Below are 25454 nucleotides of genomic sequence, written 5' to 3' on the forward strand. Positions count from 1 at the left end.
GGGGCACAGGTCTGTTGTTTGACTTTGATACCACGTTAAATTATCAAAACAGACCAAATGTTCACTTCCAACAACATTGATATTGTCCCTAACTTATTAAGTGTAAGATTTTATCATCAAATACATCGGTATTAGTTAAAGTAATATTAAGATATTTACTCTTCTTTTTTTCCTTCTCTTGCGGATGTAGGATATTTAACATTACCTACCTCGGAAGACCTTTTGGAAAGCTGCTTATGAAAAGACCCAACCAGTATGAGCCTGGACTTTCGTTCTCATGACTTACATGGCGCGTTTACGTAACGGTAATGAAAATAGAAGGAACTGAATTAAGAAAGAATTGAATTAAGAAGGAGTTGGAATAAGGAGAAGTCAGAATCGGATTCCTGTTGAAACTATTTACTTAAATGTTCTGGAATCGGAATAGAATTCCATAAAAACTGTTTACTAATTCAGCAGAATCGGAATATCAACCAGTATGATTACTAAAATGCCCTTGTCCCAAATCAAATATTTTATATACTATAAAGGGTTTATAAAGAATAGTCTTGGAAATAAAAAAAAGTAAGTGAGGGCATAAAGGGAACAAAAGTGTCATTCCGATTGCCCAAACAATACCACCTATATCTAAGGAATCCAATTCCACCAATACAAGGAATTGAATTCCAAATTCTGTGTGGGCCCCACTGCTTTTTTTATTCCTCCATGTTTAGTAAACACCGGAGTACTCCGTAATCGGAATTTACTTCCATATTTTCATTCCGATTACGGATACGTAAACACGCCCACAGTGTTTTGTTTCGGGTTCTAGATGCTAGACTGGTCCCACGCAAAAAACAAAAAAAAAACTATCGGGAACCAGCTGCAAAAGTGTTGGAAAGAAATAATTAATCCCTTGAGATCAAATCTTCTATTGGAAATGGCTTCCGGATCCCTTCATCTTAATCCATCAAGTTCAGGAATTCGGACCGTTGAAATTTGATCCAACGGCTAAGTTTATTATAATTATAAGCCTTGTTTGTAGCCGTTGAAATTTGATTAAACGAGAAAGAGCAAAATGTTGAGGTGAAAAGTAGGGTTGAATAAGCAAGCATGGAACCTATCCATTTTTATGAAGTTGAAGCTTGCTAGGAAATCGATGAGGTCGAAAATTCCAGGTCCTCGGCCCAAACGAAATTTAGTTAAATCTCAACCTTTGCTTTTCGTGTTTTGGTGTGCAGTAAAAGCATCATTAGCTTGGAAACACTTTTAAAATGATTGAAAAACACATTTAGAAAAAATAATTTTTAAGTTCCAAAAGCACTTCTAATTCTCTTTCCCGCACCATTTTTCACAAATGAATTGTTGAGATTTGACCAAACGAAATTAGTTAAATCTCAACCTTTGCTTTTCGTGTTTTAGTGTGCAGTAAAAGCATCACTCGTTTGGAAACGTTTTTAAAATGATTGAAAAACACTTTTAGAGAAAATGATTTTAAGTTCCAACAACATTTAAAGTGCTTCCTGAAAGAAGCCCCAGTTATGTATTCCTGGTAGAAAGCATTGCAAGTGTTTTTTCAAAATTCACTTTGCATTTTTATTAAGAATTAGTTTTAAAAATATTTTCATCAAAAGTCCGCACATTGTTGTAGACATCGAAATTTCAGTAAAACAAATGTTCACCCAACGCATTAAAGTTTTGACGTGTCAAGGCATACATGGCATACGCCACGTGTCGTACAAATTGTACACATGGCATGTGACTCAACAAAATAGGAAGAAATACCCTTGGATGATTAAACAAGGTTTTTCTTCTCAATTTGGGCAATGACAAGGTAAGCACACTTCAATCCATTACGGATCAAAGCAAGTTTTTCTCATTTGGGCAATGACAAAGCATACACATTTCAAGTTTAAAATGGTGTTAAGTGGGAAATTAGGCCATAAGTTAGACCACTTCAAGTTTAAAATGGTATTAAGTGGGAAATTAGGCCATAAGTTACACCACTTCAATTTCAATATTGCATTAAGTGGGAAAATTAGGCAATGGTGCTTGGAAAGGAAAAAAATATTTTGTGGTGGTGATTCATTCTCAAAGCCTATAAATAGGCTTCTCCATCAAGGTATCAAGCATCAAGGAATTCACAAATACATTTCTCTACTCCCAAATTGGAAGAGAATTCCCCAAATCCTTGAAGCTTTGAAACTCCAAAGCTCTCAAGCATCCAAATTCCCAAGAATTCCGAAGGATCAAGAAAGCACTCTTCGTTCTTCGTCAAATCAACCTTCAAGATCAAGCCCAAAAGCCCTTGAAGAAATCCACACAACCATTATTCAAGATTAAGCCCCGACGGCCCTTGAAGAAAGTGTTCATCGTTCATCCTAAGATCAAGCCCCAACGGCCCCTTGGATCAACAGCACAAACAAATCCACACATCCAATCGTTCTTCAAGACTAAGCCCAAAAGCCCTTGAAGATCCGCTCATCCATCAACCTTCAAGATCAAGCCCAAAAGCCCTTGAAGAAATCCACACAACCATTATTCAAGATCAAGCCCCGACGGCCCTTGAAGAAAGTGTTCAACCGTTCATCAATTGTTCATCCTTAGATCAAGCCCCGACGGCCCTTTGGATCAACAACTCATCCACAAACCTACACCCTACGAAGATAGAATCAGAGGACCAAATTAGAGAGAGATCGTAACCCCAAAATCATAAACACAAAAATATTATTTTGTACACGTTATTCTGGTTTCTTGTTTCAAGGAATCTTTCGTGTTCACAAATTTGGCACGCCCGGTGGGATAATCTCTACCTCTCATCTCTGTCTCCGTTCAAGATATTCAAGCACAGTCCATGGCTTCAAACAAAGAACAAGTCATGACTATCGGCACTACCTCCATTGAAAGACAGCTGGTTCAGATGAAGGAAACAATTGCAAGGCTGATAAAGACTGCAGAGGAGAAAAACTTGCAAACCGCCGGACTCATCAACCGTCTGGAGGCACAGCATGGCGTCAAAGTGAAACCAAGCTCTCTTCCAACTAAGAAGACCGAAGAAGGCTTTAACCCAAATGCCTACGAACTCATGTCAAAGGCTAGGCATGACTTTGCTTCCTCTTCAAATCTTGGAAAGAAGGTTTCAAACACCGTCAACGACAAAGATCGTGACCTCACCAAAACTCAAAAGAAGTTGAAGGAGCAGGGTTACGGAGTTGACAACAACCAAAGCACACCTCCAAAATCAATGGCATCAAGCAAGGGACAAGCCGTTCTTGCAACCACCAAGGGAAGAAGCATAAGCACTTCCGCCACAAATGGAGCATCCATTGGTGCCACAACCACTCCTCAACATGCTGCTGCAAAGTTGATACCGCCAAGTAAGCAAGAGCAGCACCAAAGGCGCGAGTCGGTCATCAACCTAACCATGCTGGCGGCACCAAAACATGCTATTGAGGCGCACAAGATGACACCCGAAAACGGCCAATGGGGTTCTTCATCAGCACTATGGATGTCTGAAGGAAAGTCGTGTCTATTGGTTGCACAAGTCATGACCATCGGCGTCACCTCTGTTGAAGAACAACTGGCTCAAATGAGCGAAGCAATTGCAAAGCTTACACAGACTGTGGAAGAGAAGGATTTGCAGATCGCCGCACTCATCAACCAACTAGATGCGCAGCTCGACATGAAAGTCGACCCCAATGTTGGTCCATTAAAGAAAGAAGTCGACGAAGAAGAGGAGCCTCCAGTGGAGAAAGTCGAAGAGAAGCTGAAGCTAGACCAAGCAACGGCGTTCATGGAATCTCTCTCTATCCAGCAGCTACAGGAGATGATCGCAAGCACTGTCAAGACACAGTACGAAGGAAGCTCGCATGACTCCGTACTGTACTCAAAGCCTTACTCCAAGAAGATTGATGCTTTGAAGATGCCAAGGGGTTATCAGCCCCCAAAATTCATGCAGTTCGATGGAAAAGGCAACCCGAAGCAACATGTCGCCCATTTCATTGAAACTTGCAACAATGCTGGGACAGAGGGAGACTACCTTGTCAAACAGTTCGTACGTTCGCTGAAAAGTAACGCTTTTGACTGGTACACCGACCTCGAACCCGAGTCTATCAACAGTTGGGACCAGCTAGAAAGGGAATTCCTCAACCGTTTCTACAACACTCGTCGTACTGTAAGCATGCTAGAGCTGACCAGTACGAAACAGTGGAGAGATGAACCTGTCATCAACTACATAAATAGATGGCGCTCCTTAAGTCTGGATTGTAAAGATCGGCTTTCTGAAACCTCTGCCATTGAGATGTGCGTTCAAGGCATGCAGTGGGGACTACACTACATCCTTCAAGGCATCAAACCACGAACATTTGAGGAGTTAGCCACCCGCGCCCATGATATGGAGTTAAGCATCACCCGTCATGGGAAGAAAGAACAGATCGCCGACTACAAGAATGACAAAGTTTTGGGGCCAAAGGTGGATAAGGCTGCGTGGAAACCCACCAAGGAAGCAATGAAGGTCAACACAACTCCAGTCAAAACCCATACACGAGGCAAGGCGATTCAAACCGAAGCTTTTCGTGATCAAGAGATACGTAGACGCACTTTGAAGGAGCTTGAGGAGAAGACTTATCCATTCCCCGACTCTGACGTGGTTGCCATGTTGAAAGACTTGCTTGACAAAAAGGTGATCGACCTACCTGAGTGCAAACGGCCGGAAGAGATGAACCGTACTGACAGTCTAAGGTACTGTAAAATCCACCGCTTCATTGGTCATCCGACAGAAAAGTGCTTTGTGCTAAAAGATCTCATCATGAAGTTGGCTCAGAAAGGGATCATCGAGCTAGATCTTAATGATGTGGTGAAGTCAAACTATACCACCGTCACTTCTGGCTCTTTGAACTCAAAATCTTCACCTCAACCGCTGGGGGCATGCTCCAAAACCATGTCAGTCACGTCAAGTGAAGTTGAAGGATGGACTTATGTCACTCCAAAGAAAATGCACAAGAAACATAGGTCTCCTCCACAAGTTCACCAATCGGAAAAGGGGCAAAGCAGCTACCGCCAACCTTCAAAGCTACATGAAAATGTTGAGGATGATGAAATTATAAGCCTTGTTTGTAGCCGTTGAAATTTGATTAAACGAGAAAGAGCAAAATGTTGAGGTGAAAAGTAGGGTTGAATAAGCAAGCATGGAACCTATCCATTTTTATGAAGTTGAAGCTTGCTAGGAAATCGATGAGGTCGAAAATTCCAGGTCCTCGGCCCAAACGAAATTTAGTTAAATCTCAACCTTTGCTTTTCGTGTTTTGGTGTGCAGTAAAAGCATCATTAGCTTGGAAACACTTTTAAAATGATTGAAAAACACATTTAGAAAAAATAATTTTTAAGTTCCAAAAGCACTTCTAATTCTCTTTCCCGCACCATTTTTCACAAATGAATTGTTGAGATTTGACCAAACGAAATTAGTTAAATCTCAACCTTTGCTTTTCGTGTTTTAGTGTGCAGTAAAAGCATCACTCGTTTGGAAACGTTTTTAAAATGATTGAAAAACACTTTTAGAGAAAATGATTTTAAGTTCCAACAACATTTAAAGTGCTTCCTGAAAGAAGCCCCAGTTATGTATTCCTGGTAGAAAGCATTGCAAGTGTTTTTTCAAAATTCACTTTGCATTTTTATTAAGAATTAGTTTTAAAAATATTTTCATCAAAAGTCCGCACATTGTTGTAGACATCGAAATTTCAGTAAAACAAATGTTCACCCAACGCATTAAAGTTTTGACGTGTCAAGGCATACATGGCATACGCCACGTGTCGTACAAATTGTACACATGGCATGTGACTCAACAAAATAGGAAGAAATACCCTTGGATGATTAAACAAGGTTTTTCTTCTCAATTTGGGCAATGACAAGGTAAGCACACTTCAATCCATTACGGATCAAAGCAAGTTTTTCTCATTTGGGCAATGACAAAGCATACACATTTCAAGTTTAAAATGGTGTTAAGTGGGAAATTAGGCCATAAGTTAGACCACTTCAAGTTTAAAATGGTATTAAGTGGGAAATTAGGCCATAAGTTACACCACTTCAATTTCAATATTGCATTAAGTGGGAAAATTAGGCAATGGTGCTTGGAAAGGAAAAAAATATTTTGTGGTGGTGATTCATTCTCAAAGCCTATAAATAGGCTTCTCCATCAAGGTATCAAGCATCAAGGAATTCACAAATACATTTCTCTACTCCCAAATTGGAAGAGAATTCCCCAAATCCTTGAAGCTTTGAAACTCCAAAGCTCTCAAGCATCCAAATTCCCAAGAATTCCGAAGGATCAAGAAAGCACTCTTCGTTCTTCGTCAAATCAACCTTCAAGATCAAGCCCAAAAGCCCTTGAAGAAATCCACACAACCATTATTCAAGATTAAGCCCCGACGGCCCTTGAAGAAAGTGTTCATCGTTCATCCTAAGATCAAGCCCCAACGGCCCCTTGGATCAACAGCACAAACAAATCCACACATCCAATCGTTCTTCAAGACTAAGCCCAAAAGCCCTTGAAGATCCGCTCATCCATCAACCTTCAAGATCAAGCCCAAAAGCCCTTGAAGAAATCCACACAACCATTATTCAAGATCAAGCCCCGACGGCCCTTGAAGAAAGTGTTCAACCGTTCATCAATTGTTCATCCTTAGATCAAGCCCCGACGGCCCTTTGGATCAACAACTCATCCACAAACCTACACCCTACGAAGATAGAATCAGAGGACCAAATTAGAGAGAGATCGTAACCCCAAAATCATAAACACAAAAATATTATTTTGTACACGTTATTCTGGTTTCTTGTTTCAAGGAATCTTTCGTGTTCACAAATTTGGCACGCCCGGTGGGATAATCTCTACCTCTCATCTCTGTCTCCGTTCAAGATATTCAAGCACAGTCCATGGCTTCAAACAAAGAACAAGTCATGACTATCGGCACTACCTCCATTGAAAGACAGCTGGTTCAGATGAAGGAAACAATTGCAAGGCTGATAAAGACTGCAGAGGAGAAAAACTTGCAAACCGCCGGACTCATCAACCGTCTGGAGGCACAGCATGGCGTCAAAGTGAAACCAAGCTCTCTTCCAACTAAGAAGACCGAAGAAGGCTTTAACCCAAATGCCTACGAACTCATGTCAAAGGCTAGGCATGACTTTGCTTCCTCTTCAAATCTTGGAAAGAAGGTTTCAAACACCGTCAACGACAAAGATCGTGACCTCACCAAAACTCAAAAGAAGTTGAAGGAGCAGGGTTACGGAGTTGACAACAACCAAAGCACACCTCCAAAATCAATGGCATCAAGCAAGGGACAAGCCGTTCTTGCAACCACCAAGGGAAGAAGCATAAGCACTTCCGCCACAAATGGAGCATCCATTGGTGCCACAACCACTCCTCAACATGCTGCTGCAAAGTTGATACCGCCAAGTAAGCAAGAGCAGCACCAAAGGCGCGAGTCGGTCATCAACCTAACCATGCTGGCGGCACCAAAACATGCTATTGAGGCGCACAAGATGACACCCGAAAACGGCCAATGGGGTTCTTCATCAGCACTATGGATGTCTGAAGGAAAGTCGTGTCTATTGGTTGCACAAGTCATGACCATCGGCGTCACCTCTGTTGAAGAACAACTGGCTCAAATGAGCGAAGCAATTGCAAAGCTTACACAGACTGTGGAAGAGAAGGATTTGCAGATCGCCGCACTCATCAACCAACTAGATGCGCAGCTCGACATGAAAGTCGACCCCAATGTTGTGGTGGTGATTCATTCTCAAAGCCTATAAATAGGCTTCTCCATCAAGGTATCAAGCATCAAGGAATTCACAAATACATTTCTCTACTCCCAAATTGGAAGAGAATTCCCCAAATCCTTGAAGCTTTGAAACTCCAAAGCTCTCAAGCATCCAAATTCCCAAGAATTCCGAAGGATCAAGAAAGCACTCTTCGTTCTTCGTCAAATCAACCTTCAAGATCAAGCCCAAAAGCCCTTGAAGAAATCCACACAACCATTATTCAAGATTAAGCCCCGACGGCCCTTGAAGAAAGTGTTCATCGTTCATCCTAAGATCAAGCCCCAACGGCCCCTTGGATCAACAGCACAAACAAATCCACACATCCAATCGTTCTTCAAGACTAAGCCCAAAAGCCCTTGAAGATCCGCTCATCCATCAACCTTCAAGATCAAGCCCAAAAGCCCTTAAAGAAATCCACACAACCATTATTCAAGATCAAGCCCCGACGGCCCTTGAAGAAAGTGTTCAACCGTTCATCAATTGTTCATCCTTAGATCAAGCCCCGACGGCCCTTTGGATCAACAACTCATCCACAAACCTACACCCTACGAAGATAGAATCAGAGGACCAAATTAGAGAGAGATCGTAACCCCAAAATCATAAACACAAAAATATTATTTTGTACACGTTATTCTGGTTTCTTGTTTCAAGGAATCTTTCGTGTTCACAATTGTTTTTTAGTATGCTCTAATTCTCTTCCGCACAATTTTTATTCATGGCGTGTAAGACATACTTCTGGTAAGAAGTTGAAGCTTTAGGAAATCAATGGGATCGAAAATTCCAAGTCCTCAGCCCATTCTACAAGTTAGCAAATTCCACTCCGTTTGACTAGACTTGGGGCTAATTCTCTTTCCCGCACCGTTTTTCACAAGTGAACTGTTGAGAAATACCTTTACTTTTTGTGTTTTGATGTGCAAGAGCAGCATCACTCGTTTATAAGTGCTTTTAAAATGAATGAAAGCACTTTTAAAGAAAATGATTTTGAGTTCAAAAGCACTTAAAGTACTTTATGCAAGAAGCACCAATTGATAGGAAGCACTTGAAGTACTTTTTCAAGATTTGCATTTTTATCAAAGATTAGTTCCAAAAACATTTAAATCAAAAGTCCGCACATTGTTTTTAATTAGTATGCTCTAATTCTCTTCAACACAATGTTTTACTCATGGCGTGCAATACATACATCGAAGCATAGTAAAATTTTGTGTTTAATCCTCCGCCCGTTCTACAAGTTAGCAAAGTCCTCTCAGGTTGACTAGACTTGGATCTAATTCTCTTTCATGCACCGTTTTTCATGAATACACTGTTAAGATTTGACCAAACGAAATTTAGTTAAATCTCAACTTTTGCTTTTCGTGTTTTGGTGTGCAGTAGAAGCCTCGCTCGCTTGAAAACGCTTTTAAAATGATTGAAAAACACTTTTGAAGAAAATGATTTTGAGTTCCAAAAGCACTTAAAGTGCTTCATGAAGGAAGTACCAATTATGTACTTCTGTTAGAAAGCACTTGAAGTGCTTTTTCAAAATTCACTTTTGTATTTTTATTCAGAATTAATTTAAAAAACATTTTCATCAAAAGTCCGCACATTGTTTTTAGTATGCTCTAATTCTCTTCCGCGCAATGTTTTACTCATGGCGTGTAAGACATGTTTCTGGTAAGAAGCTGAAGCTTTGCGAAATTGATGGGATCACAAATTCCAAGTCCTCGGCCCCTTCTACAAGTTAGCAAATTCCACCAAGTTTGATTAGACTTGGGGCTAATTCTCTTTCCCGCACCGTTTTTCACGAGTGAACTGTTAAGAAATACCTATGTTTTTGTTTTTTGGTGTGCACGAGCAATCGTTTGGAAGTGCTTTTAAAATAACTCAAAACACTTTTAGTAAAAATAATTTTGAGTTCAATAGCACTTAAAATGATTTCTACAAGAAGCACCAATTGGTAGGAAGTACTTGAAGTACTTTTTCAACATTTGTATTTTTATTAAAGATTGATTCTAAAAATATTTACATCAAAAGTCCGCACATTGTTTTTAGTACGCTCTAATTCTCTTCAGCACAATGTTTTACTAATGGCGTGCAAAACATACATCAAAGCATGGCAAAATTTTGTGTTTTATGAGGAATCAGTAACAAAGAGAGAAGTGAAAAAAGACCAAAAGATATTTGTAGCCAACATTAATTAATCGAGGTCAGAAAGCAATAAATTTAAATAAAAAACACCATTGAGAAAGAAAAAGAAAATTCTAGTTAATATTACTTTTATCTAATCGCCGGAGTTGGGTGGCGTCCAGAGTCAGACGACTCAGACCGAGTCATGAGGCTGAAACCTGCCCTTTAACTATCCCCGTGCATACGCTTGCTTCTCACTTTCTCAATCAGTGACCTCTGCTGACCAAAATGCCCCCACCATAAAGTCCAAAATCTCACAACAACCCCTGATTGCCCAAAGAACATCTCAGCCGTTGATCATCCAAATGACACAACCATCACCATCGACATCGACGGTAGGAACATTGTGTCCTACAAAGCAAGGGCAGGTGGACTACGAAAAGGCCGGTGAGTGGGCCCTTACACCCTGACCCGGTAACAGTATTTGATTTTTGATTTTCTGAAACTTGGGGGCTCAAGTCTCACTTTTTTTTCTTCTCTTTTTCTGTAATTTGTTTGAATAATTATACAATTTTTGGGAATAAAATAGTCAGATGGCTACTCGGAATCATAGTCGAGGCTGTCCATTCCCTTGAGTCCCCTTCGCTTTCGCTGCATATGCACGCACAGAGGTCGACCAAAATATTATGTGGCGTTTACTATTTTATAATTTTATTTAATACATTTACCATTTAAAGATTTGAATTCAAAAGAGGAAGGCTTTTGATCCAAAATGGCGTATGAATTGACATAACTCTTTTACTTTTATTTTTGATATTCAAAATCGATAGAAATGGTTCTTCACCGTTCCATGAGATATCATTGTTAAATTGAGTGTATTTTTGTCGAATCAACCTCTCCTCTTGAACTGGTGGTTTATTCAATTTAACAAAGATTTTTCACTAAAAGACCAACATAATTGACAGTGAAAAATTTCAAGAACCACTTCTATCAGTTTTAAATCTCAAAAACCAAAATGAAAACTTACGACAATATCATAAATCATTTTAGCTAAAAAGACAGAGGAAAATCATGTCATTGACACCAAAAAATAGAATGTCAAAATATACTTCCATAAATAAATCAAATACAGGCTGCATTTCACTTTTCACCACTATATGAAATAATATTATTGTTGGCATGAAAAGACAACATTAAATATTATTATTATTATTATTCTCCACTTGAAGCACCTAATTATTCGCTCCACTAAGAAAACAAAAGTGAATGACAATTCATCACCAAGTTTTGAGCATGTCAATTATAAAGAAATGAATTATACGGATCGTGTTTACCATCACGTAAACTTACAGTCCAATAACAGATCATTATGTATAAGTTTTTTTTTTCCACATATCGATACATTTTTTAATCGAAACGCGACGATAGCATTGAATCCATTTCATATAACACCTGACCTCAAATCTAGTTGGATCTTGTTCTCTAGCAAAAATATATTTCCTTTTCCATATTAATGAAGGTGTGTGGAAATTTAAAATTTATAAAAAAACTGAGGAAAAAGACAAAAGAGGAAAACAGCAGGAAAGAGCAGCATATTACCTTCTTCACACATTTCTTCTCCCTGACCTCATATCGATTCATTGTCAAGTCAGACAGCCACATCCCTGGAAAACAATACTGCCAACAAACAATACTGCCAACAATAAAATACATTTGCAAGATAACACATTAATCACTTCGTACATGCAAAGAATACAATTTAGGTACCTCCATAGCTATTTGTCGTCTTGCGAGAGTTTTTTTACTCTTGGATGTTGACTTAGACTTTTTTTTGTTCAAGTGGGTCATTCAGTCGACCACGTGGACGTTTGACTGTAGCTTTTCTCTTAACTCCATAAACAATTGTTGTTTCACAATTATTGGGCTCAACCATTATCTCAACATGTTTTTTACCAGTTGAATCAACCTTTTTGAACACCACTTGCGCAATCTTTTTCACCAAGGCTTTTCTTTATTTCTTCCAAGTCTTTAAGTATCTCAATTAAATGTGTGCATACTCAGTTAATGTCACATCCTGATCCGGGCCCTCATCACATTCCGGGCTTGACTCTACCATAGCACGATATTGTCCGTTTTGGGCCCCGACGCCCTCACGGTACTGACACGAGAACTTCCCATTGGGTCACCCATCTTGGGATTGTTCTCACGCGAACTCGTTTAACTTCGAAGTTCCTACGGAACCCGAAGCCAGTGAGCTCCAAAAAGGTCTCGTGCTAGGTAGATATGAGAATATACATATAAGGCTTACATGATCCACACCCCTAGGCGATGTGGGATCTTACAATCCACCCCCTTAGGGGCCCGAAGTCCTCGTCGGCACACCTCGGATCATGGATTGGCTTTGATACCAAATTGTCACATCACGGCCCGAGCCCCCACCACATCCCGGGCTTGACTCCACTGTGGCACGATATTGTCCGTTTTGGGCCCCGACCACGCTCTTATGGTTTTGTTTTTGGGAACTCACATAAGAACTTCCGAGTAGGTCACCCATCCTAGAATTGCTCTCGCACGAACTCGCTTAACTTCGAAGTTCCTACAGAACCCGAAGCCAATGAGGTCCCAAAGGCCTCATGCTAGGTAAAGATGAGAATATACATATAAGGCTTACAGGATTCACACCCCTAGGCGATGTGGGATCTTATAGTTAACTTGTCATGTTCTACAGCTAAGGAAGCAATTTCATGAAAATTGCTACACAAATGGCTATAACGCTTTCCCATAGATTCTTTAAGATTGTCATGAGCACCCATTCCATGGTGATCTTTCATACTTCTAGCCTTTGCCACTCTTGTCCATCGATTTAATATGTAATGTGATGAGATTTTTTTTTTCACATTATTCTTATCAAGCACTTTGATTGCAAGACCACATAAAATCCCTATGAGTTATTATGTATGGTAGTCAAATTGTTTTTTATGTTCTATTGAATTTAATTTAATGGTTATACTTTATCCTCCTATGAGTTATTACTGTTATTTTTACTCTGAGTAGGATTTGTTGAAGGACAAACTGCAAGGACGTTTTCTTAAACGAATATGATATGCTATGAAACCGAATGAAGTTTATGGTCGTCTATTCCCTTTTGTTAATTTCTTGGTAAGTTTCTATAACACTGATTAGTTATGTCTTCGAGGTTCTAATGGCTAGAAATGCTAATGTAATGAACTGTGGAATATTGTAATAGTTTATGGTTAATGTGATCCCATATCTATTTGATTGAAATATTGTTCTATAACAAGTTTAAACTTTGTTACAAGATATGTTGCAACCTGTGCTTTGATAAATTGCATTCAAATTGATACTGCTTAAGAATGCATTTGAACATGTTGAATTTCACGTCCGCAGCATCGCGAGGCAGCATTGCTAGTTAACACTATTCATAAGCTACAGTACAAATCCCCTGATTTTGATTTATTTACCAAATTGCCATTCTACAAAAAAATTTGCTTTGTTATGGATTTTCCAGGTTCGGTTTGCATTCAAAGGGCCCAGACAGAGGCCTAAAGGCCTGGACCAAAACGGCCCAGTCCCAGTCTTGAAACAAGCAAAACTACTCTTTTGCCCGTTTGGATTTCAGATCGGACGGACAGGGGGGACGATTGTGGGGGTAGTTTTGTGATTGGATTCCAGACCATGTTGTCTGCTTCATTCGATGGGATTGAGGGAGTGTTGTTGCACATGGAGACGAAGAGAGAATGAGAGGTCCTGCAAACAGACGGAGGTGCAGCAAAGCAAGCAGCGGCATGGGCTGCACTGAGAGAAGGAGAGAGAGATATGCTGAGTTTAATTTTGGCCTGTTCGTTTCTAGGGTTTGTCTTTCTCTGTTCGTTTTCTTATTTGTTGAGTTTAATTTTGGCATTTTGGTTCTCCGTTTCTTAATTTTTTACCCTTCATGTTTATGCTGCTTTTGGATTCAATTCGAATCAAATAATGTAGTTTATCTTGATATGAATTCTCTCTACAACAATAATTAGGGGTTTTTGTTTAAATTATCGCCGATTTGTTCTTTGATTTGGCATTGAATCTTTGTTAATTTGGACTGCAGGTGGTTCTGATATGGAGGAGAAGCTGCAAGAGCTTATGATCTTGCCGACTTAAGTAGGGTCCTTCTTCAACTCATATAAACTTTCCGGTACGGTTCAAACTCTTAAGAGTTTTATGATTTTGCAAAATCCTGTCCGCAGATGTTCTCTCTTTAGTTGCAGTTGCATCATTACATTATTACACTATACCACTGAATCTACTTAGAAGATATGTAGACCACTCTCTGTAATCCAAGATAGATGAACTCCGTCAAAACTTAAAAGATTGGACCATAACATGATCTATCTGACATCCTCAGCGGTACCAATTTAATCGATAAATTGATGACGCCACCAATACATTTACACCTTCAACTGATGCAATATTAAACGTTCACTTGTGTGAGAGATGAGGATAGTTAAGTACACCGACTTCCAGAGGCTGTTGATATATGGAAAATCCAAAGAACTAACCCTAATAGAAGGAGAAACTTCACTTCGAAAATAAGGATCGAATATGGTAGGAAAGATATAATATTTTGACAAATTAAAACAAAGCAATCACATAATTAGTAGTTCACGCGAAAGTTAATGAGGAGTTCATGCATAACACGACTCTAGGAACAGCTAGGACCAATTTTAATGCAAGAGAACACTACATACTTAATGAATCAGTGACCTAAATTTTTCTCGAGCACTCAATCTATGCATAAGATACTACAAATAAGAGCACAGTTCAAACCAAATGCAGGGCAACAATGTGCATTCTATTCCACAAATTAATTCCTAAAAATGAAAATCTGTCATAAAATCAGAATGGTGTTTGATCTCATCTTCCTAAATCTAACGGACACCATCAATCTCAACGAAATAATAAATCACATGATTGACATTCTCTCTTTCGAAATAGCTAATTCAGTTGAGTTCTTATACTAAAAAATGTAGGGAAAAGAAGCTTACAAAAAGCATATACATAACACATATTATAAGACATTTATACTAAGTATCATCTGCTGTAGTCAATCCGGTAAAAACTTGACAAAATTCAGTATCTACATGCATTTAATCAGAGACAAGCTGTGGTAGTCTCCATCTTCATTACCTTTTTACTACTGTTTGACCGTTGGGAATATTAGAGAAGGTTTGCTGGCACGAAAAACCTCTAACCATACAAACAGACTCTTCTTTATTGAAAAGCTTTGAAAAAAAAAAAAAAAAAGTAGAATATTTTATCCCAATTACAATTGGAATGATCAGCTTCATCTTTTTCATGTTTTTTTTTTTTAGAACCAAAAGAAAAACAATAAGGTTCAGGTTAAATAAACATGCCGGCTAATGTACGAGACTTTGTCCCATCAATCAATCTGAGGTGCATCTTCTAAATCATCAAAATCCTCACCGACACTCAAACATATAAGCGAACTGGAGCCATTGCAACTTCGGTTAACATATACTTCCGAATTCGCCATTTTGATTGTATATTGATTTTTTTTTATGTCAACTTAATAGAATATTGATGCAAACTGAACTGCTTATTTTATCACATTGATCGACCTATCTCTTGGTTTTTCAATTATTTGGAGATGACTCTATTAATTTGTGGTTTTGTGGGAATTACTCAAGTAAAATGTGCTTTGTCTAATTACTGCATTTGAGAATGCGATTGTATTGCTGCAACCTTTTGAGTGAATTTTGCTGTAGATATTATTTATAACTGTTGTTGGTTATAGTTTGAAAACCCGATACAGAGAGCGGACATTTTTCTAGTAATGCCAAAAGCCCACATCTCTTTTTCCTCCTATTCCCAATTTCCTTTTTCCTTCCATCCACAACCTACCAACCCTCCACGGATCCACCACCTTCTCCACCTCTCTCCTGTCCACCACCACCGAATTTCTTAATTTCTATTTTTCATTTTTGATAATGTCCTAATTTTTAAATTTAACTAAGCTTTCTAATCTTAGCCCAAATTAATAATACAGGATGCTATTGAAATAGATGTATAATGGATGAAATTTTTTGAATTTCTAATAGATTGTAGTTACTGCTATATGCTTATTAGATTGTAATTTATGATTTTTTTTACTATTTGATTTGATCATGTGTTAGTTAATACTAGTAAAAATGCTCACGTGTTGCTGCGAGACTTGAATGCACACCTTAACCACATGAATAAGACACATTTAACCTAACGGAGACTACGGTCATTCATTTTTTATGTGGGCGGACATCTTCTGCACTATAGCTAAAAACATAAATAGTAATTTAGCAAACACTGGTATGACGGATGTTATGCAGGCGCGCGTGTGAAAAGCAAATTGTAATTTATCTATCTTTGATTTTTTTGGCTTGAGACTTTGTTATGAGTGCGAAAGTAAGATTGCATAAACAATTTTACACTCAGAAACACAAATCATATAGAATCACAACCGATTTAACAATAAGAAAGCATATAATAGCTAAGACACTTTTGGTTGATCGAAGAGCAGGCTAACAGGATTAAATAAATTATCACATATTACAACAATGAGAAAATCCGAAGATTAAAGTTTGCATTCACTATGTCTGATTCCGTAGATGCTGGAAAACATTTTCATTAAATCTGTTCAGGGAAACTTGACAATATCAAAATCGTTTTTGAAACCGTAATATAGGAAGACATGAATAATTTCGACAGAAAGACACACAAATTGTTGAGGGAGGATGTGAAGCTTCTGTACGGAAGGTTTCTACTCTTGTACATCTAAAACAATAAAACGAAGCAAGATAAATTCAACCAAAAAACTTGAAAACCCTTGCCCAAAAAAACTCACCAAATTCAAAGGGCAGCATCTACACCGAGTCACTACATACATTGCTCAGTTAGGACTCTGTGACACTCATTATCCCTGATCAATGTAATCATATATTTCATAACTACACTCCCCATTCACATACATTGACATAGCATCTACTTTTTTGCTAACTTTATTCGCTCAGTTAAGCAATAACCAACATACACAATCTGACAATCATAGCAGCTACACCAATCATCCATAAACGGCAGAAATACAAATACAATTCTAATGGAGTTTAGAACAAATAAACCAATCATCCAATTCGAATATTGTCTGGAACAAATACACCAACCATTCAATTGGAATGGGGTTTGGTAGAAATATATCCTTAGTTATCTCAAGCTTTACATAAATGGATAGATACAGATACGTGCACAAAATAGAAAGAAGCTCATTTCCATTCTAAGCTCAAACGAAGAAAATTGAATTATATATTTAAAATCCAAGCATGAAAGCTTCACAAAGATAAATAAAAAAACGTCGATAACTAATTAGGCTTTGAAAAAAATGAGGGCGTATAATTATATACCTCAAAATGGCATGGAACCAACTTCTTCCTCCAACAATCCAAATTTCTGATATTTGCAAACAAAGTAAATTTGTTAGCAACTTAGAGACTTTCAAATTCGAAAACCAAATCTAATGAAATTTTAGTTAAAAGACCAAAAGCACACCAAAAAAAAATTAGAAATATTTTGAATCCAACACAACTAATTTGGCCTAACAAAGAATATGAAAGCTTAAGGCATAGATGAAATGTTCAGTAAACTGCAAGGGGCCTCGGCCAAGGCCATAATTGAACAGTCATGTCATACAACTCACAATTACTTCAATGCATTTGATTTTAAAGGAAAACTAAATTAGTTCAATTTTGATATAAAGAACTCAATGCAGGAACAATTTTTGTGCCTCAATGGCGTGAGAAGTAAATAACCAAGTTTATATACTGCAATTCGAATAACATAATTATAGGTTCATAACACTCCAAATAAACTTCACCCAACCAACATGAAATGACACGAAAAATGAGTCGACTACATAACTTTTAAATAATCTTGTGCCAAACAGCTTATGCTAGTATGCCCTCTCATGTTTAAGGAGGAATTGAAAGAAAATAGTTCATGAATGTCGCGCTTCCGCTGGTAGTGCAGTGCATCGAACGGATAGAATAGATTAAACTGAAACATGTATAGACAGAAACGACCACCTCATCATACAACATTACAAATAAAGCAACCCACAAATGAGTTTGGTTTGTTGCCAAGTTGCAAGCAAGCAACAACAGGTGAGATTTGAAAGCAATGAAACATGTAGTGTGGATCAACATTATGTCAACGAAAAACTGCAGATGGTGAGATTTGCATTCCTAATAGTTTGATACGAAAAGAAATTTTGCGATCTTAGTATTTCCATATGACTAATCATTTCGGCATGATATTTGTCTTCACACAACAAATTGGAATGTGGGATTGCATACATTTGGGATTTTAACAGTAACCAGCAGTTATTCAAAATTTACGAGTCACAATAAGAGCTTAACTGATACCTTGATTACAGTCATCAATCCAGCCAGAACACCTATGCCATCACTTTTCAGGTCCAGATTCTGCACGATACTATAACCATGTGTTGTAAGCATTGTGTGTAGATATGTAGAATCTATTTACATAAAATATGTAGAATCTCCCCATCAGTGTTTTCTAAGAATTTGAAAGTGCAACAATAAGAAAAGACATACTTGTATGTACCAATAACACGAAGGGAAAAAAAAAGGGAGAAACAAACGAAGTTGGAAGGGTAAAAACAACATCATAAGCATTTAACCTTTAATCATCTCTATAAGCACCTTTGGCATACAACGTTACTACAGCTTGAATTTGAACGACGACCCCAACAAAATTGTATTTCTAAAACATGGTCTCAACCTGAAATGTCAAACAACACCAAATCATGAGCCAACAATGCCACAATATTTATTATGGTACAGAATGATTACCAAAACAAAAAACAAACCATTTTTTCACGCTTCTTCGAAGGATTAAGAGGCGGGTCTGTGAGTAAAATCTGACACTCAATAAGATCTATCTGTTGACAGAAAGTACACAACAGAGTACTGTTATGAAACTATATATAACATCGAAATTCACAATCAAAGCCAGCAAGGACTTACCTTTAGCTCACTGTAAAATGCAAGGATAACTGAAGGAAATAAAATGTATGAATATGCAGATAAAGTTTTCCCTTGTGCTTGTTTCCACCTACTTGGAAAATACTGCAGAATCTGTAATTCATAAAATTCATAAGATGCTAAATGAAAAAACCTGGTATTTAACATCTGGAACTCAAAAATATTAAGAACAAAGACAAAAGGTTGAAAATCAACAATTAATCCAAATAGTGATTCTTATACAAAAACAACAAATACTCAGAAATCAAATACAAAATCTCATCTCTTTGAGGTTATTTCTCTTAGTAATACAATAAATACAAAACCCTTTACCGATCAAACAAATAAAAATTAAAATGAAAATGAAAAACCAAAAAGCGTATACCTCGGGATTAAATCGGTGGTGGTTTGGAGAGGATAGATAGTTAGATGACAGGGGGCACGGCTGGCGGCGGAGAGAGAGAGCAGACGATTACAACACTAGAATATTGCTCTGAAATAAAAGAACTGATCATTTGAATTAGACTAATGTCCTCTTCAATGATTGTCTATATTGTTTTTAATTTTTAATGTTATAAATATGGTGGATGGCCCAAATGCAGAATTTGAAAGCTGATAATTGCAAATATTACTGTGCACATAAAGACTTTAAGCCTGATAATTCAATTGTTTACTATTTACATGAAGACTTTGTAAATAAGGTTAGTTTGCTTCTTGTAATTGTCAGATGAAAAACCTGTTGTAACATCACTGTGCACATGAAGACTTTAAGACTGATAATTCAAGTCTTTATTGTTTACATGAAGACTTTCATCCACATGGCTCCAGAAACATTTGTCCCCATTTGTCCTTTTTATTTTATTTATTATATTTTACTACTATTTCTAGAGTAATACCATTCTTACCATTTTTTTATATCATCTTAAGTAGCATTTGATGTGAACAGTCACATTATTTGAAAAATTTGCAAAACCCAAGAAGAGGAAGGAGAAAGACTCCTCGTATACCATAATCATCATTTAATTAACTAGTTTTTTTTAATTATTAGTTTATTAAATAATGAACTAAATTTAAAAATTTGATTAATTCAAATGATGCGGTTGTCTACATCAAATGTTATTTAAGATGGTATAAAAATATGATATGAATAACATTACTCTTGTTTATATGGTGATGCACTGTCGATGCGCCTCTTCCCTTTTATTATTTTTTCCTTCACCTTTTCAAATGCACCATCCTTTTTATTTATTTTTTTTTTTTCCATTCCTTCTTTTCAGTTGGTGCCCATGCACCATTCCATAAGCTTTGTCTTTTTCCCTGCATAGCCACAAACTGCAGAAATAATAGGAAGAAGTGAGGAAGAGGCAGGGTAGTGGTAGTCTCGTAAAGACTAAAACGTTAAAATGATCTTTGAGATTTACATAATACAATACTTTAGTCCTTAGATTTCAAATCAATAGAAGTAATTCCTGAGATTGTCCACCATCCATTATTTTGGTTATTCCGTTAAGTGTCCCGAAGCTCTTGGTCGGAAGTTTGGACAATTTTTAAAGTTTCGTAACTCAATCGTTTCTTAACCAAATTCGACCCATAATATATCAAAATGAAGATAAGAAAGTGTAGAATAAGATTATATCTATTTGGAAGCCCAATGGTTGCCAGAGATGATTGGAAAATAGCCTCAAAGTTGACTGGTCCGAGGGAAAACTGGTAAACTGGCTGGAAATTGGGTAAACTTTAAATGTTCATAACTTCTTCAATACTCAACAAAATCAAGTGATTCAAAAACGAAAATCATACTTCTCGATGAGACGAAGAGAATGATACCTTTTTTGACGGCTAACTCAAGACCAAGATAGCCACTTTCGAGTCATTTTCCGGCCAAACCTTGGCCATTTAGTAGTCGAAAAAGGTACCATTCTCTTCGTCTCCTCGAGAAGTATGATTTTTGTTTTTCAGTCACTTGATTTTGTTGAGTATTGAAGAAGTTATGAATGTTTAAAGTTTACCAAGTTTCCGGCGAGTTTTCCAGTTTTCCCTCGGACCAGTCAACTTTGAGGCTATTTTCCGGCCATCTCCGGAAACCATTGGGCTTCCAAATAGGTTTAATCTTATTCTACACTTTCCTATCTTCATTTTGATATATTATGGATCAAATTAAAAGTATGGAACGATATGTGTAGAAATTAAAAGTATGGAACGATATTAACACGTGAAAACATTATCGATTAGTTTGGACAATATTATTTCTCATAGTTTAACTCCAAATTTGGATGGTTCTGATCCAATTTCAGATACTTCAAGTCTGATACTAGGACCATCCAATGTTAGAAGTCTGGATCCATTATTGCCACGAGGTGCTCGTAAGATGTTCCTGGTTTTGTGCCTAATCGGAATCTGCCAAGGTCGGGGGAGGTGGGCACTCATCCAGATCTCCAGGTTTTGGGAGTGGCTCAGATTTGATTTAGATATATGTTACACAAGACATGTTCCTTTGTAAAGTTATTCAGCGTTTTGTAAATCCACATTTTTGTTTTGTTTGAATAGCTAATTAAGTCCTTGAAGGCAACTGTTGTTAGACCATTATTATTTTTATCTGCATCAAATTTGAATTTCAAACTTCAGACAAACAATTGAAGTTAAATCTTAATCAAAGCAAATAACTGAAGTACTTAAAACAGAACACATCGTGTCCTAGTAGCCTATTACACATTATAAAGACCGACAGAAAGCATTACGCATGGTAAGAATACTATATGAGTTCAGTACATTTTTTTTGAATCAAATTTTTCTTTGCAACCGAGCCACTTTCAATACAATTGCTAATGCTACTTTATCTTTCATTTCGTCAAAGAAACGAAAATAGGCATATCTCCATGACTTCTTTACGATTAATGTGCCACAAACTCCCCAAAAACCTATGATGAAGCCGAGTGTGATACTGACATAGAGCCAAAGCCTTCCGTTATCATCTTCATCTTTATTATCTCCTGCATCACTAGGGCGAAAAGGCGGTGTTTCATCTCCCGGACACTTGGTTAAAAGAGGAACCCCACAGAGTAATGGATTGCCTTCATAAATGGATGGGTCCTCGAGCGTCTGAAGTTGGTTGCCCGACGGAATTCTTCCGGCCAAGTTGTTGAAAGACAAGTTCACATGAGCCAAGAGCGATAAAAAGGAGTAACTTTGAGGAATTTGTCCCGAAAGGCGATTGTGTGAGAGATCAAGAGTTTCCAACCAACGCAAATTTCCAATAGTTGAGGGAATGTTTCCCCTTAACTGATTTCTTGACAAGTTCAAGGTCCCCAATGCAACGAGGCTGGTCATTTCTTCCGGAATTTCGCCTTCTAAATTATTTGATGAAAGATCAATGCTATACACCCATCTCAAAGCAGTCTCGTAATAAACGAGTTCGCTTCCTTTCGTCGTGACTGTTGTTTGCACCTCATCATATGAAGGCACTGTATAATTATTGTATGGAAAGAAAGTCAAAGCAGTCAAATTCTTCAAACACTTGGGAATAGTCCCTGAAAGATTGTTATGGCCAAGGTCCAGGATGTGAAGGTAGGGAAGATTGCAAAGATTGCGCGGGATATTTCCACTTAAAAAGTTGGAGTGCAAACGCAGAGTAGACAACTTGGAGTAGTTTGATCCGATCCATAAAGGAACACTTCCGGTAAATTTGTTGCCTCCAAGATCAATACTGCTCAAAGAAGTTGCATTTTTCAACTCGAAAGGAATTTTCCCGCCAAAATTGTTGTTGTTCATCTTCAATATACGTAGAGAACTCGGGACACCTGCTGAACTCGGAATATTACCAGAGAGGTTATTGTCTGCCACATCAACAACCATTATATTTTGCCACACACTCCATGCTTCTGGGAATTCTCCATATAACTGATTGCTCCTTAGGGACATGTGTAACAAGGTTTGCATGCTGCATAGAGAGGATGGAATTGTACCATTCAAGTGATTCTCCGCAAGATTCAAATATGATAATTTGGGCATCAATTGTCCGAAATTTGAAGGAATTGGCCCGGAAAAACTATTACTTTTGAGATGAAGGACATGGGCATCAGAAGATAAAAGAGGGAGTGGACCTTCAAATTGATTATGACTCAAATCCATATAATATAAATTTGGAAATTTGAGTTGGGATTGAAGCTTTGCACGGATTTGGTTGTGAGATAAATCCAAATTTTCAACTTGGGAAGATAAGTTCAAGAACCATTCTTCTGGTATAGAATCTGAGATTCTGGTGCTACTAAGGGTGACATCAAGTAGTCAGTCTGAGATTGAAGCCATACAGGAAAGTCAGGACCTACACTACAATTTATAATGGAAATTTTGTGGAGCTGGAAGGGGGGAACCCACTCATAACTCACATTGAAAATGAGCGGCATAGCTCCATCCGTGGAAAGAACAATAGATCGCAGTCCTGTGAGATTTATCAAATGATTTTCTGTTAAAATGCCTTCCCAAGAATTCTCAGACAAATCCAAGTCAACTAGCTCAGAGAGTTGGCCTAAACTTTGGGGAATAGATCCGTTCATGTTGTTGCCCCTAAGGTTTAGACTTTTCAAGGATGACAAGTTTCCAAAAGAAGTTGGAAAAGAGCCCCAAAACCAGTTGGCTTCGAGGTCAAGGTACTGCAAGTTTGTTGGAACTCTTAAGGAGTCAGACAATTCTGTTGCAAACTCATTGAAAGACAAATCTAGTGACTCTAATCTGTTATTTGTGCAATTTGAGAAACCACTCAAAAGCTCTTGAATCCCCCCATCAAATTCATTGACAGCGAGGTTTAAGGTCTTTAGTTTGCAGAAGTGTCCAAGGAGTTTGGGAATTCTACCTTTGAGGTGATTCTCAGATAAATCAAGGTGTTTCAGAGATTCGAGGCTTGCAAGTTGGGGAGGAAAACGACCGGTGAAAGAATTTCTACTTAGGTCAAGTGTTTTGAGGTTAGAAAGGTTGAAAATGCTTTTGGGAAATTCAGATTCTCCCCCAGATGATGCAGATGAGAGGTTGAGATATCTCAAAGTTCGAAGTTGACAAACAATGTGAATACCTTGGAAATTATTGTAACTCAGGTCTAGGTAGCTCAAATGTTTCAAGGTAAGCAAGGATGAAGCTACCTTACCTGCCAACCAAGACCTTTCATAAGCTGACTCGTCCCACTCTTCATCACCTCCCAACCGACCTGGATAAGTATTACGGAGGTCAATTTTTGTAGCGTGACCAGTGCGGTTGTCGCACGAAATCCCTTCCCATTGACAGCAATCGTGACCGACCCAAGAAGAAAGCCTACCGGAAGGATCGGTGAGGTGTTGTTTAAAGCTGAGAAGTGCTCATCTCTCTTCCTCGATGCATGATTTCGCAGTGACAGAAAGATATGAAAGGGCCAAAACCAGAAAGGGCAAAATGTTGAGGTGAAAAGTAGGGTTGAATAAGCAAGCATGGAAACTATCCATTTTTACCAAGTTTTTCTTTTTGTTGCAGATGGCTGGCTACTGAGGTGAGCATACAAGTCAATATATAAGAAGCTGAAGCTTGCTAGGAAATCGATGGGGTCGAAAATTCCAAGTCCTCCGCAAGTTGGCAAAGTCCTCTCAGGCTGACTTGGGTCCAATTCACTTTCCTGCACGTTTTACACGAATGAATTATTGAAGGGAGAATTACAAAAGCATGCTTTGCATGAAAAAACACCAAAAGCTATTTATAGCCAACATCAATTAATCGATGCCACGAACCAATAAATTTAAAACCATCAACATCGACATCGACGGCAGGAACACTGTGTCTTACAAAGAAAGGGCACGTGGACAACGAAAGGGTTGGTGAATGGGCCCCTACCCTCTGATCCGGGTAACAGTATTTGATTTTTGAATTTCTCATTTTTGTTTTTCTTTTCTATAATAATTTTGAATAATTATACAATTTAGGGGAATTAAAATAATAAGGTGGCAACTGGCTACTCGGAATCACTGTCGAGGCTGTCCATTCCCTTGAGTCCCCTTCTCTTTTGCTGCACATGCAAGCCAAACCCAATCACCACAAAGGTCGACCAAAATATTATGTAACCTTTACTATTTTATCTATTTATTTGTTGAAAAATACTAGTTACTTTCTCTATTTGACTTTTCCAATCTCAGTTGACATGTGTATTTCACTAGCAAATTAAACCATATGATCCATACTTTTAAGGTGAAAAAGTGGAATTTATGATTTCAATGCATTAATTATGTAATTTAATTGGCTAGTGGAATATACATGTCAAAGGGGGTGAGCGAGAAATATAGATAGAGAACGACAAATGGGGAGTGTCGGAATATATGTGTCAGCATGATGTCAGCTACCAAACGCTAGCTGACGTCACCTAGCCGTTGGATTTGAATTTAAGTTGTAGTTTTTAAATAATAAATTATGTTAGGCCCTCGGTTGGAGATGGAGGCAAATATGACCATGTATTGT

At 38.0% G+C, this 25454-nt stretch overlaps 1 protein-coding gene and 2 long non-coding RNA genes across 15 annotated transcripts in view; 1 reads left to right on the forward strand and 2 right to left on the reverse strand.

Annotated features, from left to right (window-relative positions):
- Window positions 1-13559: 13559 nt before the first annotated feature.
- LOC137729878 (uncharacterized) overlaps window positions 13560-25454 on the forward strand; it is a 30847-nt gene continuing 18952 nt past the window's right edge. For 2 of the 5 annotated variants that reach the window (XR_015952162.1, XR_011068050.2), the window contains exons 1-2: window positions 13560-13769; window positions 14006-14092. This is a non-coding gene — a long non-coding RNA (uncharacterized LOC137729878). The other 3 variants (XR_015952164.1, XR_015952163.1, XR_015952165.1) reach the window with 3 other exon arrangements.
- The window catches only part of LOC137729877 (uncharacterized), a 30936-nt gene continuing 21820 nt past the window's right edge, over window positions 16339-25454 (reverse strand). Inside the window, exons 1-7 of one of the 9 annotated variants that reach the window (XR_015952149.1) lie at window positions 19372-19680; window positions 18990-19100; window positions 18833-18904; window positions 18644-18744; window positions 18366-18425; window positions 16796-17394; window positions 16339-16725 (exon numbers count right to left, since the gene is read on the reverse strand). This is a non-coding gene — a long non-coding RNA (uncharacterized LOC137729877). Of the gene's footprint in view, window positions 16726-16795; window positions 17395-18365; window positions 18520-18643; window positions 18745-18832; window positions 18905-18989; window positions 19101-19371; window positions 19681-25454 lie in introns of those variants that run through there. The other 8 variants (XR_015952156.1, XR_015952151.1, XR_015952150.1 and 5 more) reach the window with 8 other exon arrangements.
- Window positions 21656-23147, reverse strand: LOC137730111 (uncharacterized). Its single transcript, XM_088677545.1, has one exon. The coding sequence runs from the start codon at window positions 23112-23114 to the stop codon at window positions 21768-21770; it is 1347 nt and encodes a 448-aa protein (XP_088533671.1). The 5' UTR covers window positions 23115-23147; the 3' UTR covers window positions 21656-21767.

The sequence above is a fragment of the Pyrus communis genome, chromosome 10, assembly GCF_041283825.1.
Source record: "Pyrus communis isolate YQ-2024b chromosome 10, ASM4128382v1, whole genome shotgun sequence".
NCBI lineage: Eukaryota > Viridiplantae > Streptophyta > Magnoliopsida > Rosales > Rosaceae > Pyrus > Pyrus communis.